This window comes from Pelophylax lessonae (assembly GCF_965119305.1).
Source record: "Pelophylax lessonae genome assembly, chromosome: 5".
In the NCBI taxonomy this organism is placed as follows: Eukaryota; Metazoa; Chordata; class Amphibia; order Anura; family Ranidae; genus Pelophylax; species Pelophylax lessonae.
Genome location: NC_138772.1, coordinates 113372349 through 113390400, shown reverse-complemented (window position 1 = coordinate 113390400; position 18052 = coordinate 113372349). Strand labels below are relative to the sequence as shown.

Genomic DNA, 18052 nt, shown 5'->3' with positions numbered 1-18052 from the left:
TGTAAGTGTGCTGTTTATTTTAATAAAGTGATTTTTATTTGATACTGACCTCAGCGCCCTGCTGCTTGTTTTCTTCTACATTGAGGTGATCCTACCCAGATCTTAGAACCCCCAAACATTATATACAGTATCTCACATAAGTGAGTACACCCCTCACTGTAAATATTTTATTATATCTTTTCATGTGACAACACTGAAGAAATTGCACTTTGCTACAATGTAAAGTAGTGAGTATACAACTTCTATAACAGTGTAAATTTGCTGTCCCCTCAAAAAAAGGAACACACAGCCATTAATGTCTAAACCCCTGGCAACAGAAGTGAGTACACCCCTAAATGAAAATTTCCAAATTGGGCCCAATTAGCCATTTTCCCTCCCCGGTGTAATGTGACTCCTTAGTGTTACAAGGTCTCAGGTGTGAATGGGGAGCAGGTGTGTTAAATTTGGTTTTATCGCTCTCACTCCCCCATACTGGTTACTGGAAGTTGAACATGGCACCTCATGGCAAAGAACTCTCTGAGGATATGAAAAAAATAATTGTTGCTCTACATAACAACGGCTTAGGCTATAAGAAGATTGCCAAGACCCTGAAACTGAGCTGCAGCACAGTGGCCAAGACCATACAGAGGTTTAACAGGACAGGTTCCACTCAGAACAGGCCTTGCCATGGTCGACCAAAGAAGTTGAGTGCACGTGCTCAGTGTCATATCCAGAGGTTGTCTTTGGGAAATAGACATATGAGCGCTGCCAGCATTGCTGCAGAGGTTGAAGGGGTGGGGGGGTCAGCCTGTCAGTGCTCAGACCATATGCCGCACACTGCATCAAATTGGTCTGCATTGCTGTTGTCCCAGAAGGAAGCCTCTTCTAAAGATAATGCACAAGAAAGCCCGCAAACAGTTTACTGAAGACAAGCAGACTAAGGACAAGGATTACTGGAACCATGTCCCGTGGTCTGATGAGACCAAGATAAATGTTTTTGGTTCAGATAGTGTCAAGCGTGTGTGGCGTCAACCAGGTGAGGAGTACAAAGACAAGTGTGTCTTGCCTACAGTCAAGCATGGTGGTGGGAGTGTCATGGTCGGGGACTGCATGAGTGCAGTGCTGCCGGCACTGGGGAGCTACAGTTCATTGAGGGAACCATGAATGCCAACATGTACTGTGACATACTGAAGCAGAGCATGATCCCCTCCCTTCAGAGACTGGGCCGCAGGGCAGTATTCCCTGTATGTATGTATATATATATATATATATATATATATATATATATATATATATATATATATTTTTTTTTTTTTTTTTTAGCAGAGACTCTTTAGAATAAAATGTCAGTTGTTGCAATATTTTATATCACACTATTAGTGCAGGGGTCTTTCAAATTCAATTTTTTGAGAAAAAATACACTTTAATGAATTTAAAAGAAAAAATGAAAGATTTGTTACGCTGAGAATCTCGAGAGAATTGTGATCTTTATTCTAAGCAAAAACATTGTGATTCTCGTTTTATCTAGAATTGTGCAGCTCTACTATAACCTATTATGCCCTAAGTGTTAAGGCGCCCCTGGCTTCTTTTTCTTCCTGCTCCGGTCAGGCTTACAGGCTTACTGGAAGCAAATAACCTTTTTGCATGACGTCATGGGTTCCCCAGTACAACTAGACTTTTGGCTATGCCTGTTGAGTGCTCCTGAGCCTTTAGAATAAACCTTTAGAGTAATACCTTTTTGCATTAGGTAGTTTACTGCCAAGAAGCTGATAGCTGAGGTGTGGATCCACGCTGCCGTGCCTAACTTACAACAATGGAAAGCATACATTATTAAAATGTTCCCGTATAAGAAACTAATCTATGACCACAGAGGTTGTCTGAAAAATCTGAGAAAACCTGGGGTATGTGGCAGGCAGAATCTTCTGCTTGCTGTACATTAAATGCAGCTCTTACCAGTACTTGATTTTTGAACCGTGGCCCTTAGTACTCAGGCTACAGTGCCATATACTCATTTGTGATCTGTTATGTCTAACGGCCTGTACATACAATCCGAAAATTGGACGACAACTGTACTGATTAAATGAAAATTCGTACAATTTGGTATCGTACCAGAATAATTTATGTGCTTGTCCGATCGGATTATAATTGGATGAATAGGTTTTACAGGTGGAGGCCACTGACATTTTTTTTCCCTACTAATCTTTTCTAACTGGTTGTCATTAGTTTTGCATTTAGCTAAGGTCAGTGTTACTACTGGTAGCATTAAGCGATACCTGGACCCTATAGTGGTTACAAAGGCAGTCCAACTCCTCCAGGATGGCACATCAATACCTTCCATTGCCAGAAGATTTGCTGTGTCTCCCAGTCTCAAGATCATGGAGGAGATTCCAGGAGACAGACAGTTACTCTAAAGAGCTGGACAGGGTCGTAGAAGGTCCTTATCCCATCAGCAGGACCAATAGTTGCTCCTTTGTGCAAGGAGAAAAAAGGATGAGCACTGCCAGAGCCCTACAAAATGACCTCCAGCAGGCCACTGGTGTGAATGTCTCTGACCAAACATTTAGAAACAGACTTCATGAGGGTGGTCTGAGGGCCCAACACCCTCTAGTGTGCTTCGTGCTTACTGCCCCGCACTGTGGAGCTCAATTAGCATTTGCCATTGAACACAAGAATTGGCAGGTCCACCACTGACGCCCTGTGCTTTTCACAGATGAGAGCAGGTCCACCCTGAGCACATGTAACAGACATGAAAGGGTCTGGAGAAGCCATGGAGTATATTATATTAAGGGTTAGAAAGGCTGGATTCATCTCTTTTTCATGGATAGTGTAGGACCCACTGATAATGGGGTACTTTGACGCAGTAGTGGGCTTGAGCACTATATGGCCATATGGTGGGACCAAACCCCCATTTTTATTTATGGACTCTCTTCAGATTTGGTAGTAATTTCTTTTGGATTTGCGCGCTATTCTTTTTTAATATACATGTCTTTTGGTTCATAGCTGCAGCAGCTTTGGAAATACATGGGTATGCGCCCCCAAATTTTTTGCCTGTTTAATATGTATTCGGTCTGACCAGACTATCGAGGTTGAGCAGCCCTCCCCACCCCCCACACACACCTGTACTCAATCAGTGTCCACCATCAAGTGGATATAGGAGGAGTCCCCTGTAGTGCATTTGCACATCTCTCCCAGCAAGGAGTATTATCTCCAAGGGTTAGAAAGGCTGGATTCATCTCTTTTTCATGGATAGTGTAGGACCCACTGATAATGGGGTACTTTGACGCAGTAGTGGGCTTGAGCACGATATGGCCATATGGTGGGACCAAACCCCCATTTTTATTTATGGACTCTCTTCAGATTTGGTAGTAATTTCTTTTGCATTTGCGCGCTATTCTTTTTTAATATAGAGTATATTATGCTGCCTGTAACATCTTTCAGCATGACCAGTTTGGTGGTGGGTCAGTATTGGTCTGGAGAGGCATATCCATGGAGGGATGTGCAGACCTCTACAGGCTAGACAATGGCACCCTGACTGCCATTAGGTATCGGGATGAAATCCTTGGACCCATTGTCAGACCCTACGCTGGTGCAGTGGGTCCTGGGTTCCTCCTGGGGCATGACAATACCCAGTCTCTTGTGGCGAGGCTAGGCAGCCAGTTTATGGAGGATGAAGGGATTGATACCACTGAATGGCCCCCACGCTTGCCTGACCTAAATCCAATAGAACACCTCTGGGACATTATGTTTCGGTCCATCCCACACCCCCCAGGTTGCACCTCAGTCTGTTCAGGAGCTCAGTGATGCTCTCGTCCAGATTTGGGAGGAAATACCCCAGGACACCATCCGTCATCTCATTAGGAGTATGCCCCCACACTGCCAGGCATGCATACAAGCACGTGGGGGCCATACAAACTACTGAGTACCATTTTGAGTTGGTGCAATGAAATTTTAGCAAAACTTAATATCCTGCTGCATCATTTTTCCACTTTACTTTTTGGGGTGTCTTTGAATTCAGCCCTCTGTAGGTTGATCATTTTCATTTCCATCAAACAATGTGGCATCCTTTCATTCCTAACACATTACTCAGTCCATATCAGTATAGATATCCAGCATGAGATTTTTCCCCATTGAGGTCTGATGTGTTTTCAAAGTGTCCCTTTAATTTTTTGAGCAGTTTGTATACAACACAGGTGCATGGCTTGGTCAGCATCAATATTAATACTTTATCTCCATGTTTTTTTATTATGTTTATTAAAGTTTAGGACATAGAAGAAGAACAAGGGATAGATAGATAGATAGATAGATAGATAGATAGATAGATAGATAGATAGATAGATAGATAGATAGATAGATAGATAGATAGATAGATAGATAGATAGATAGATAGATAGATGAAACGGGCTACAAAAATATAGATGTGTATATGGCATACAAATACGAAAGGATTAAAGTGGTCCTAAAGCCTTCAGGTTTTTCACCTTAATGCATTAAGGTGAAAAACGTTCTCTGCTGCAGCTGCCCCCCCAGACCCCCCCTTTTCCTTAGCTGAGCCTGATCTGATCCAGCAATGTGCAGGAGCGCAGCGGCTCCCCCTGCTGTCTCTCTTCTCATTGGACAGATTTATAGCAGCAGGAGCGATTGGCTGCTGCTGCTGTCAATCAAGTCCGGTGACATGCGAGCAGGGGGCGCTCTCTGTGTCAACGGACGCCACAGTGGAACTCGGGAGCAGCTTTCCCTGGGAGCATCCGATGAAGAGGAGGGGCATGGAGCGCTGGCAGGGGACCCCAGAAGAAAAGGATTGGGGCTGCTCTGTGCAAAACCATTGCACAGAGCAGGAAAGTATAGGCATGTTTGTTATGTGTATTAAAAAAACAAAAAAAAAAACAAAGCTTTACAGCCACTTTAAAAACAAAGCGGTGTTATCCAAAATACATTAATAGCCTTTCTCTCATGGTATATGAAGAGAAAGCGACACAAGGGTTAGATGACTCTCATTGAGTTATGTTAAATAACAAAAAACGCAAACTAGTTTCCCATTTTAATAATAAAATCTAATTGTAATTTATAAAAAAATGAACCTGAATTTAAAAAGTAAAAATGTGTTATTGTATATAGGAATTTAGAAATATTCATTGCACCCACCAAAAGCAGTATCCTGAAAGATTTACCTTTTGTATGGAATTCCTTCTCAAAAAAATCATAGAGCACTTTTTGGTATGCAAGTGTGCCTAGGCACTCCTGTGCCTGAACCTCATAGCAAGATTTCTGCAGTTTGAGAACTAAGGCACTGCTACCTCTGCTAATCCCAACAGAAGTGAGATGTTGTGATGTTATTACTGTGCTGCTCACTGTTCTTCCTGCTGGAGGGTCTGACATGAAGAAGCAAAATCCTGCCTCTACCAAGATGGTATAGACACGGTGCGAAACAAGACATGGTAGGTCAGTAACGTGGAAAGCTCTGCCGCAGGAAGACCACAGGCAATACTCGTCACTAGTGCCTTGCGTTTCATGCCTTTTTTAAGCTTCCAGAGTTCAGTTCCTCTTTAATATACATAACTGGACATATCAATATGTGTTTAACCGTTTGCCGACCGCCTCATTTAGAAGTACGGCAGGCAAATCAGGCTTGCTGCGCTGGATCACGTATCTGATACGTGTACGCTTACGTGCCTGCCGCCCTTCCTATGCTGTGATTAGTTACAGCACAAACTGATAGGCGGGTACTGCCCAATGATTGACCACCGGCACCCGCTGATTGTTTCGTCATTCAGGGAAAGGGAGCTCTGTGTTGTAAACAACACAAAGCCCTGAACAGTGACATTTGAACTTGCTGTTTTTTATTCCCTGTAAAGCAGAGAAAAAAACAACAGCAAGATTGCTTAGTAAAAGCAGTATATAACACACACATTATACATAGTTAGGAACATATTTAACCCCTTGATTGCCCCTAGATGTTAATCCCTTCCCAGCCAGTGTTATTAGTACAGTGACAGTGTATAGTATTAGCGCTGATCACTTTATTAGTGTCACAATTGATGTCAGTTAGTAAGTTAGTGTACCCCCCAGCCAGCATCAGCTAGTGTCAGATTGCCCGCCGTACTATCACAGTCCCACTATATGTCGCTGATCACTGCCATTACTAATACAAATAAATAAATAAGTAAAAAAAAAACTTCCAGGATCTCGACCAAAAGCTATAACTGTCACACAAAGCAAACAATACACATTTATTGAGATTTTTTTTTTTTTTTTTTTACCAAAGGCAAGTAACAGAATACATTTTGGCCTAAATTCATGAATAAATTAATTTTTTTTACGTGACATGTTTTATAGCAGAAAATAAAAAATATTGTTTTTTTTTTTTTCAAAATTTTCCTTTTTTTTTCATTTATATCACAAAAAATAAAAAAATCCAGTGGTGATCAAATACCACCAAAAGAAAGCTCTATTTGTGTTGTGTGAAAAAAAAATTACATACATTTAATTTGTGTACAGTGTTGCATGACTGCACAATTGCCAGTTTAGGTAGCGCAGTGACGAACAGCAAAGAAATGCTCTGGTCATGGGGGTAAAATCTTCCGGAGGTCAAGTGGTTAACTTGTTCCCATCCGCGCTACAGCCTATATACGGCTGCAGCGCGGACTCACATTTTCGGGAGGCCGTCTTTATACGGCCTCCCAGTAACACGCTCCCTGCGCGCTCCCGCGAGCGCGCATCGGGGAAAATCACAGATCGTGGTGAATGGCCAATCACAGCGGCCATTCACCACGTGATCGGACCGTCCAATGAGAGATGATCTCATATGTAAACATATGAGATCATCTCTCATCGCCAGCGCTCCTTCCTCACACAGAGCCTGCAGTGTGAGGAAGGAGGAGAGCCGTCAGCCGCCGGGGACACACAGGAATGTAATCAGGGCACCGATCACCAGTGCCCTGATTACTAAAGGTAAAAAACATACACAAATTGCCCCCCATCAGTGCCCACAGTGCCCGCCATCAGTGCCCACAATCAGTGCCCATAGTGCTGCCAGTCAGTGCCCATCAGTGCCTGCTCATCTAGGCACTGATGAGCACTGACTGGCAGCACTATGGGCACTGAGTGTGGGCACTGATGGTGCTGCCCATCAGTGCCGCCCATCAGTGCTCATCAGTGCCACCCGTCAGTGTCCATCAGTGTCATCCGCCAGTGCCCATCAGTGCCGCCAATCAGTGCCCATCAGTGCCGCCCGTCAGTGCCGCCTCTCAGTGCCCAGCAGTGCCACCTCTCAGTGCCCAGCAGTGCCGCCTATCAGTGCTCATCAGTGCCGCCTATCAGTGCTCATCAGTGCCGCTTATCAGTGCCGCCTATCAGTGCTCATCAGTGCGGCATATTAGTACCTCCTCATCAGTGCCCATAAGTGCCACCTCATCAGTGCCCATAAGTGCCACCTCATCAGTGCCCATCAGTGCAGCCTATCAGTGCCCATCAGTGCCGCCTCATCAGCGCACATCAGTGAAGGAGAAAAATTTATTTTCAAAATTTACTCGCAGAAAAAAGGAAAAACTTTTTTTTTTTTTCAAAATTTTCTGTCTTTATTCTTTTTTTTTGTAAAAAATAAAAACCCAGAGATGATTACATACCACCAAAAGAAAGCTCTATTTGTGTGAAAAAAATGACAAAAATTTCATATGGGTACAGTGTAGCATGACCGCGCAATTGTCATTCTAAGTGTGACAGCGCTGAAAGCTGAAAATTGGCCTGGATGGGAAGGGGGTTTAAGTGCACAGTAGGCAAGTGGTTAAAGTAGATCTAAGGTAGTGTCAAATTTAAATTTGTAATGGTTGTAAGAACTTTTTGTACCACACAGTAAAAAGAATAAGCAAGCAGACCTCATAAATTCCAATAAATATCACAAACTGCTGCTTTCTTGTGACCTGTATACTGGTACTCATCTTGTATGGCATACTTTCTGATTAACATAAAATAAACATAATTCTTTATGGTAAAATCTTTTTTAGAGTTGGTGGAAGCTTTATAGAATCAGTGAAAAAGACATGAACCAATTTCAGACTAATGGGCCATACACACTATTAGATTTTCTGAAGACTTTTTCCTTTAGATTTACCAAAACCAGATAATATGAGGTCAAACCTAAACACTTTCAATTTGTATGCAATCTGGCAGTCCCTTGCACTACATAGAAAAGGTAAATCTGAAGGAAAAAGTCTTCAGAAAATTTTATAGTGTGTATGGCCCTTTACAAGCTCTTTAGTGCAGAAATCATGACACTATGACATTACTGGGACATGGCAAATTAACCAGCATAGGCGGTGTGTACTTACCATAGTAAAGCCATATAATCCTCACGCTGTACTGGGTTGCAGAATATGTGTCCCTCCAGGGCAGGGGTGGGCTCTTGAATCCAAAGAAACAGAGTGTCACTTGTGCCAAGGCTGACCTGTATTAGGATAAGAATCTGGTTTGTTGAGATAGAAATACAAATGAGGCAAATAGACTGTGCACTTTACAAGTGCTGCATTCATTTTCCCCAGAGCTTAGTAAATGTGGTAAAGCTCTGCTGATTTCTATCATCCAAGTCATGTGCAAGTGAAAATATATAATTTTTATTCTCCTTGCACCGGATTGGGTATTCTTTACAAAGTGAATTTTTGCCACATTTACTAAGGAAGGGAGGGAGGGAGGAAGGGAGGGAGGGAGAGAGGGAGGGGGAGAGAGAGAGGGGGAGAGAGAGAGGGAGAGAGAGAGAGGGAGGGAGAAGGAGAGAGATGGAGAGAGAGGGATATATATATATATATATATATATATATATATATATATATATATATATATATATATATACACACACATATACATATACAGTGCCTTGCGAAAGTATTCGGCCCCCTTGAACTTTGCGATCTTTTGCCACATTTCAGGCTTCAAACATAAAGATGTAAAACTGTAATTTTTTGTGAAGAATCAACAACAAGTGGGACACAATCATGAAGTGGAAAGAAATTTATTGGATATTTCAAACTTTGTTAACAAATAAAAAATTATTCAGCCCCTTTACTTTCAGTACAGCAAACTCTCTCCAGAAGTTCAGTGAGGATCTCTGAATGATCCAATGTTGACCTAAATGACTAATGATGATAAATAGAATCCACCTGTGTGTAATCAAGTCTCCGTATAAATGCACCTGCACTGTGATAGTCTCAGAGGTCCGTTTAAAGCGCAGAGAGCATCATGAAGAACAAGGAACACACCAGGCAGGTCTGAGATACTGTTGTGGAGAAGAGGGGATTTGGATACAAAAAGATTTCCCAAGCTTTAAACATCCCAAGGAGCACTGTGCAAGCCATAATATTGAAATGGAAGAAGTATCAGACCACGGCAAATCTCCGAAGACCTGGTCGTCTAAACTTTCAGCCCATACAAGGAGAAGACTGATCAGAGATGCAGCCAAGAGGCTTATGATCACTCTGGATGAACTGCAGAGATCTACAGCTGAGGTGGGAGACTCTGTCCATAGGACAACAATCAGTCGTATACTGCACAAATCTGGCCTTTATGGAAGAGTGGCAAGAAGAAAGCCATTTCTTAAAGATATCCATAAAAAGTGTAGTTTAATGTTTGCCACAAGCCACCTGGGAGACACACCAAACATGTGGAAGAAGGTGCTCTGGTCAGATGAAATCAAAATCGAACTTTTTGGCAACAATGCAAAACGTTATGTTTGGCGTAAAAGCAACGCAGCTCATCACCCTGAACACACCATCCCCACTGTCAAACATGGTGGTGGCAGCATCATGGTTTGGGCCTGCTTTTCTTCAGCAGGGACAGGGAAGATGGTTAAAATTGATGGGAAGATGGATGGAGCCAAATACAGGACCATTCTGGAAGAAAACCTGATGGAGTCTGCAAAAGACCTGAGACTGGGACGGAGATTTGTCTTCCAACAAGACAATGATCCAAAACATAAAGCAAAATCTACAATGGAATGGTTCACAAATAAGTCCAGACCTGAATCCAATCGAGAATCTGTGGAAATAACTGAAAACTGCTGTTCACAAACGCTCTCCATCCAACCTCACTGAGCTCAAGCTGTTTTGCAAGGAGGAATGGGCCAGTCCAGCATCTTTGGTTTGTTTTGTTAATTTTATAATGGGGATGGGAGAAGGGAATGAGTGGGATACTCCTCTGGCTCAACTAAGTAAACTGGGACACTCTGTAGAAAAATGCCTTTCAGCGCTGTCTTGACGCCAGCTGAATGCCGACCAAAGCTTATTGGCACTTGAAAAATGCTGTTTTGCTGGACTGTGCTAGAACTTTGCTTTAACACTCTGGTTAACTCACAAGATCCTGGACTGTAATGAGACTTGACTCTTGACACTATGTTTAGCTCAAAAGTCCTGTGAACAGCTCCCTCCAACCCTTCACTGACTGAGGTAGCTCCTTGTAACTGCTTGTGCTGCTGCAACTCACTGCACACTGCACGCTCAACTCTTCAGGGCCCAACTGCTGGCGCCACCTTTACACTTTCAGGGTTCTCTCACTAGGCACAACCTCTATACCTCAGGGTCCTCTTACTAGGCACCCCCCTCTGACACTTCAGGGTCCTCTCACTAGGCACCCACTTTACAGCTAGCTAGCTCCTGGATCCCTTGGACCTTCACCGGAGTGGTCCCCTCTGTCAGCTAGGCAAACCCCCAGGGGTAGTTACAGTACTCACGAACTTGGAATGCTTTCCTAAAACTGGGCCCCCCTCAACTCCGCTGGTCCTCGGCACACCAGATCCTCTCTGCAGCTAAGCTCAGCTCTCTCTCTGTGTATCCTCAGGCAAGCCACCCGAGACACCCGATCCTTCTGACAAGAGGAGAGACAGCCGTACTCTCCCTCCTGGGACTCTGCTTCCCGCCAAAGACGCTGTGTCATGTGCTCCCCTCAAACTTATACCCACTCCCAGAATCCTGTGTGGCAGAATCTTCCTTTCTGGGGTAGATACAGGCCTGGATGTGCCACTGATTGGGTTTCCTCCACTGCCCAATGAGAACCCTTTTCGTGGAGCCAGTGGGGAGACTCCCCAGTCTCAATAGCAACACCTGGGAGACATGACAGCCCAGTTGAAAATCATGGCCCTGCTGTTAGGCAGCCAAGGCCCACTATACTTTCCCTAGCACCTACCTTGTAGGGTGCTTCATCTCAATGCTCCCTGCTGATACAACTGCTTGTGGAAAAGAATTCCACATCCTTAACGCTCTGACAATATAGAACCATTTACGCAGTTTAAGGTTAAGCCACTGATCTTCAGTCAAAATTTTTTTTTATTAAAGTATGATCAAATCACAAGCAACAGAGTGCAACAATTCAGAGTCGAGCAGGACCCCTTCGTCAGGCATGTGATGAGATGACGCGTGCGATGGAAGTATGGACTATTAAGAATTGCCAGTGTGATGCAGGCCTTATTGTCTTCCTATTATATAATCCACCTGTACTTTTTACACATCCACAGCAAATAGCTTAGACCAAGAGAAATATACTAATATAATGAGAGATATTGAAGTATGAGGGACATAGAAAGGAAGAACTGTAATAAAGCCTCCATGTAGAATGTCATGTATCCATACCTGACCATACAGTGCTCACATCAGAAAAGATAGATTGTATGCTCTTATACACATATACCCATCAGGATGGCAAAAATAAGTTTTCAAATTGATTAAAATGAGGATGAAGGAGCCTAAAGAGTGGTATAAATGTATCTAGACTGGAAACAACTATGTTGAGTTTGACAACTGAACACAATTTTCTACTGTTTGTCACTCTATGGAGGTTTCCAAGGGGGGGGGGGTACTTTTTTCTTTGGAGACCCTTTATTTATGAGAGAACTACCAGGAACATAAACTGACCATACACTGAAGATTTTTGTCATTCAGCCCTGAAAAGAAAATGTAATAGAGTCCTCCATCCATGCTTTACAGCAAGGATGGACAAAATCTCTTAAAGCAGCTGCTGAATTTTGGCAGCTGGCCCCCCTGGCTGTCAAAATGCCTAAACAGTGACTGCAACTGACCGGATGTAGCCATTGTTAGGCCAAAAATCTTCTGTCCTATCAATTATTATATATAGTAAACAAGCAAAAAATTTGGGGGAGCATACCCATGTATTTCTAAAGCTGGTGCAGCTGTGAACCAAAAGACATGTATATTAAAAAAGAATAGCGCACACATGCAAAAGAAATTACCAAATTTGAAGACAATCCATAAATAAAAATGGGGATTTGGTCCCACCATATGGCCATATAGAGATGAATCCAGCCTTTCTAACCCTTGGAGACAACACTCCTTGCTGGGAAAGATGTGCAAATGCACTACAGGGGACACCTCCTATATCCACTTGATAGTGGACACTGATTGAGTACAGGTGTGTGTGGGGTGGGTTGCTTTCCCAGCAAGGAATGTTGTCTCCAAGGGTTAAAAAGGCTGGATTCCTCTCTTTTTCATGGATAGTGTAGGACCCACTGATAATGGGGTACTTTGACGTAGTGGTGGGCTTGAGCACTATATGGCCATATGGTGGGACCAAATCCCCATTTTTATTTATGGATTGTCTTCAAATTTGGTAATTTCTTTTGCATGTGTGCGCTATTCTTTTTTAATAATTATTATATATAGGGCAGGAGCCACCTGATAGGTTCACCTACTAAAAAAAAGTTTCAGCTGGTTCATTGGGACCAATGAAATGGATGAAATTCACATACTGTATAGCGAGCTTTAGTTATGTAATACACAGTACTTACACTAATGGATTATAATGGAATGCATTATTTATTCTTTCCCTTCAATAACCCCATTTGAATGTAATAAAGTCTTAATAAAGGTCATTAAAACTAACAGACATAACCTTTGCCCATAAACCTATTACTTCTATAATAAACTGTTACTGGAAGCGCTTTGCAAACAACAATAAACAAAGTTGTGCGGAGGCTGAAGGAGATAAGTGCTGTGCCAGTTCCAACAACGAGGTCATCCCTATGTCCCGCTTCAACAAGACAACAAATTCATTACTGTGTAAAAGGCCTATTATTTTACAGGCCTCCTTTTATTAGATTATGATTAGGCGTATTATTAGAGATGTGACCTTTATTTTTTCTGCTATTATGCAAAAACTATGGATCCTTTAATAAGCAGAACTGCAGACTGCAAAGTCCGCTTAATACATCAGCCGCCCTTTCCTGTTACATATTGCAGCTTTAGAAGTAATTAAAAAAATAAAAAAAAACACCTGTAGGGAAAAGTTGTAAATATACCCAGAAGGAAGACCAGGTAAAGATGGAAGTGCTGACAGTAGGGAACACTTCTTGCTGGCCGTTCCTATATATGTGGCTACTGGGTGGGTGGGCTTTAACACCGAGCGGCCGCATACAGTATCTCACAAAAGCGAGTAGACCCTCACATTTTTGTAAATATTGTATTATATCTTTTCATGTGACAACACTGAAGAAATGACACTTTGCTACAATGCAAAGTAGTGAGTGTACAGCTTGTATAACAGTGTAAATTTGCTGTCCCCTCAAAATAACTCAACACACAGCCATTCATTTCTAAACTGCTGGCAACAAAAGTGAGTATACCTCTCAGTGGAAATGTCCAAATTGGGCACAATTAGCAATTTTCCCACCCTGGTGTCATGTGACTCGTTAGTGTTACAAGGTCTCAGGTGTGAATAGTGAACAGGTGTCTTAAATCTCGTGTTATCGCTCTCACTCCCTTATACTGGTCCCTGGACGCTCAACATGGCACCTCATGGCAAAGAACTTTCTGAGGATCTAAAAAAAAGAATTGTTGCTCTAAAAAAATATAGCCTAGGCTATAAGAAGATTGCCAAGACCCTGAAACTAACAGGACAGGTTCCACTCAAAACAGGCCTCACCAAGGTAAACCAAAGAAGTTGAGTGCACATGCTCAGCATCATATCCAGAGGTTGTCTTTAGGAAATAGATGTATGAGTGCTGCCAGCATTGCTGCAGAGGTTGAAAGGGTGGGGGGTCAGCCTGTCATGCTCAGCCCATAAGCTGCATACTGCATCAGATTGGTCTACATGGCTGTCGTCCCAGAAGGAAGCCTCTTCTAATAATGATGCACAAGGAAGTCTGCAAACAGTTTGTTGAAGACAAGCAGACTAAGAACATGGACTACTGGAACCATGTCCTGTTGTCTGATGAGACCAAGGTAAATTATTTGGTTCAGATGGTGTCAAGCATGTGTTGCAACGACCAGGTGAGGAGTACAAAGACAAGTGTGTCTTGCCTACAGTCAAGCATTGTGGTGGGAGTGTCATGGCCTGGGGCTGCATGAGTGCTGCCGGCACTGGGGAGCTACAGTTCATTGAGGGAATCATGAATGCCAAAATGTACTGTGACATACTGAAGAAGAGCATGATCCCCTCCCTTCAGAGACTGGGCTGCAGGGCAGTATTCCAACAGGATAACGACCCCAAACACCCCTCCAAGATGACCACTGCCTAGCTATAGAAGCTGAGGGTAAAGGTGATGGACTGGCCAAGCATGTCTCCAGACCTAAACCCTATTGAGCATCTGCGGGGATTCCTCAAACAAAAGTGGAGGAGCGCAAGTTCTCTAACATCCACCAGCTCCGTGATGTAATCATGGAGGAGTGGAAGAAGACTCCAATGGCAACCTGTGAAACTCTGGTGAATTCCATGGCCAAGAGGGTTAAGGCAGTGCTGAAACATAATGGTGGCCACACAAAATATTGACACTTTGGGCCCAATTTAAACATTTTCACTTAGGGGTGCACTCACTTTTGTTGCCAGTGGTTTGGACATTAAAGGCAGTGTGTTGAGTTATTTGGAGGGGACAGCAAATTTACACTGTTATAAAAGCTGTACACTACTTTACATTGTAGCAAAGTGTAATTTCTTCAGTGTTGTCACATGAAAAGATATAATAAAATATTTACAAAAATGTGAGGGGTGTACTCACTTTTGTGAGATACTGTATATGCAGCCCTATGTAAACACAATAACGCACTGAAAGCACAGAAACCTGCAGGTAGCGGAATGCCCCCAATGCATACTTGCGATCGGGAGCTTACTGAGCATGTGACCGCTGTGACAGCCAATCACAGCACAAGATCTAAATGCCTGCCTCTGCCTCCCAGGATTTAGAACCTCCTAAGGGACAGGGAGGCGGCAGTGGGAAGGGGTTATTATAACTCTGTCATAATGTAGCGGTCAGAGGAGTAGGGGACCGCAATGCAGAATTCAAGTACGGTACAGCAGACAATGAGGCTGAAGCAGAAACCGGCTTTATTAACCAACAGAGTATAATGGCCGGAGAATGATGTTAACAGTAATAACAGATTACATAGGTTTACGGCAAAGTTAACTGCAATGTGATACATAAAATGGCGCTCCCGCCAACGCACACACAGAAATACAGGCTACTCTGTTATATGATCCTATCTGATTCCCACTAACCGGGACACGTTGCTGCAACGCTCTGTCTACAGAAACCTGCTCTATGCCCTGTCACAGGTTAGCACCGGTGCACACTCACAGTTCTGTAGGTACAGCTGCTTTATCTCAGTCTCCGTGATGGTGGATGCAGTAAGGTCTCTGGATCTGTCCCTTGCTGTCTGTAGCTGAAGTCTCTTATGCACTGGTCTGGGTTTCTTTGCAGGTTGTTTATCTTGTTCTGTCACTTGGAGGTCACTGTAGTCTGGCCCCTTGCTCTGTAACTTGCTTGAGGTGCTCTGGGATGTTCTCTCCTCTCTTTCTCTGGTTCTCAGCTGCAGTCCGTAGTACCACAGTTCAGCTCTGTCTCCTCTGGCAAGATCCTATTGCTCTGTCCCTGGATTATACAGTCTATATGCCCTCTCAAGGCCACAGCATGCAGTCCCTTTTCTCAGCTCAGCACAGCCATAGAGAGACGAACACCACACCGTCCCAGGAACTTCCTGCTCCCTCCTCCTTTCCAGAAAGATCCTTTTCACTTAAAGCAACAACAGTGAAATCTTGTGGCTGAAAGATGCATGACAGTCTGTGGGAATTTCTCAATAGAAGTACAGTGTAATGGAGTTCAGTCATTCAAGGGGCTGACCCCCTACATGCCTCCCCACTTAACGATGGTTGTCCTCGGCCATCCTATATAGTCCATGGGGAAGAAAGTGATTATTACAATCTCTAACAGCAGCACAACATTGTCCACAACACATACAGGTGGACCAAACGAACTGATCAGCATTGTACCTGTTTGGTGGAACCCCTGCAGTAGACCTATTGGATCTCCGAAGGTCTTGACTATCTGTAAGGGACTGACTTTTCTCATTGGGAGCTGCCAACCTGGGTTCCTCCTCATTGCGAGCCGGTGGTGGTTCTGTAGCATAAGCTTCATCCCCTGTGGCCTGGGGACCTTCAGAAGTGTCAGGAACAATCCACCAGTCTTCATCATTGTTTTCATTGGAGATAATGAGTTCTGAGGACGGGACAGGAAGTGTTGTCTCTTCAGCAGGTTTGGGATCTTCAGACCGACATGGCCGTAGCATATTCCTATGTAGGATCCTTGAGGCAAACTCCTCATTTTCCACCTGTACTTCGTAGACCGGGCCATTGGGGTACACTCTCCTGATCACTTTGTAAGGTTGTACCTCCCAACGCTCACTCAACTTGCCTCTGGGACGTTTCTCCAGCACCAGTACCCGGTCTCCTGGTTGCAGCGGAACCTCCTGGAGGGGAGGACGGTCAGTATGAGTTCTCTCTTGCAAACACTGGCCTGCTAACCGGCGGATGGTCTGGAGCCGCTGACGGTGTTCTTTCACCCATGAGGTGGTCGATCGTTCTATTAAGTCCTGTGGTTGTTCTAAATTCAGTTCAACAATTTCCCGGCCAGCTCTGCCGAACAATAGCATGTACGGAGTATACCCGGTTGTGTTGTGAACCTGATTATTGTAAGCCCAGACTAAATTCATGGAGGTAGTCTGGCCAGTGCATCCTTTTGTCTTCCTCTAATGTCCTCAACATCTGAAGCAGGGTCCGGTTGAAGCGCTCGCAGGCCCCATTCCCTTGGGGGTGATATGGAGTTGTCCTGGATTTTTCAATGCCATACAGTCGATGTAGCTCCTCCATCACTTTCCCTTGAAAGCACGCTCCTTGATCTGAATGGATCCGCTTCGGACATCCGTAGACTCGGATGAAATCTTGACAGATGGCCTGAGCTGCAGACTCAGCCGTCTGGTCTCGAGTTGGGGTGACCACTGCAAATTTAGAGAAGTGGTCAATCATGACCAGACAGTATTGTGGACCTCTGGCGGATTGTCCCACGAGAAGATAATCTATCATCAATACTTCCAGAGGTTCTTTGGTCTGTATGGGCTGCATGGGTGCCCTCTGTTCGGTGCTTTTGGTGATTCACACATTCGACATTGCCGGCAGACTTCCTCAACCGTGGCCTCCAGTCGTGGACAATATACATAGCGTTGCAGCCACTGAAAGGTCTTAACTGGCCCAAAGTGAGCTCCAAATTCATGAGCCTCCTTGGCTACCTCTCGTGTCATGCTCCTGGGTATTACTACCTGCCACCTTGCCTCTATATCAGTGGGCTGCTGCCACTTGCGGTACAAAACAGCTCCATGAACTTCCAGTCTATCCCATTGGTGTAGAATGGACTTGATCTCGGCATCAAGCTCAGTCCTTTCTTCTCTGTCAGGTTTTCTTCGCTGGGACACCCAACCTTTCATCTGCCGCAGTCCGACATCTTCATCCTGTATTCGGCCCCATTCTTCATTGGTTCTTCCTAATGCCTTGGGTAGCACTCGGGTAGTTCCCACGGACTGGTGTACTGGGACACTCTTCTGTGTCCCACAGAACAGGATCAACCGTTGGAAAGCTTTTTGCGTGGGTTTGTGTGGGGTGGCTTGCTTCCAATAGCCATGTCCCCGTTTAGTGAACATGATCTGATCCAACTCTCGTAGAATATTCATGCCCATTATCACCGGTACATCCTCCTTGAACGTCTCGGGGACCAGCAGAATGCCTTTTCTTCCCACTTCCTGTCCACACAGCCGTACGT

At 44.0% G+C, this 18052-nt stretch overlaps 1 protein-coding gene across 4 annotated transcripts in view; it reads right to left on the bottom strand.

Annotated features, from left to right (window-relative positions):
• Positions 1-18052, bottom strand: part of XYLB (xylulokinase) — a 303038-nt gene that overhangs the window by 207556 nt on the left and 77430 nt on the right. For all 4 annotated transcript variants that reach the window (XM_082258814.1, XM_082258813.1, XM_082258815.1 and 1 more), the window contains one exon: positions 8304-8419. In XM_082258814.1, coding sequence (XP_082114940.1) covers positions 8304-8419 — 116 coding nt within the window. The remainder of the gene's footprint in view (positions 1-8303; positions 8420-18052) is intronic.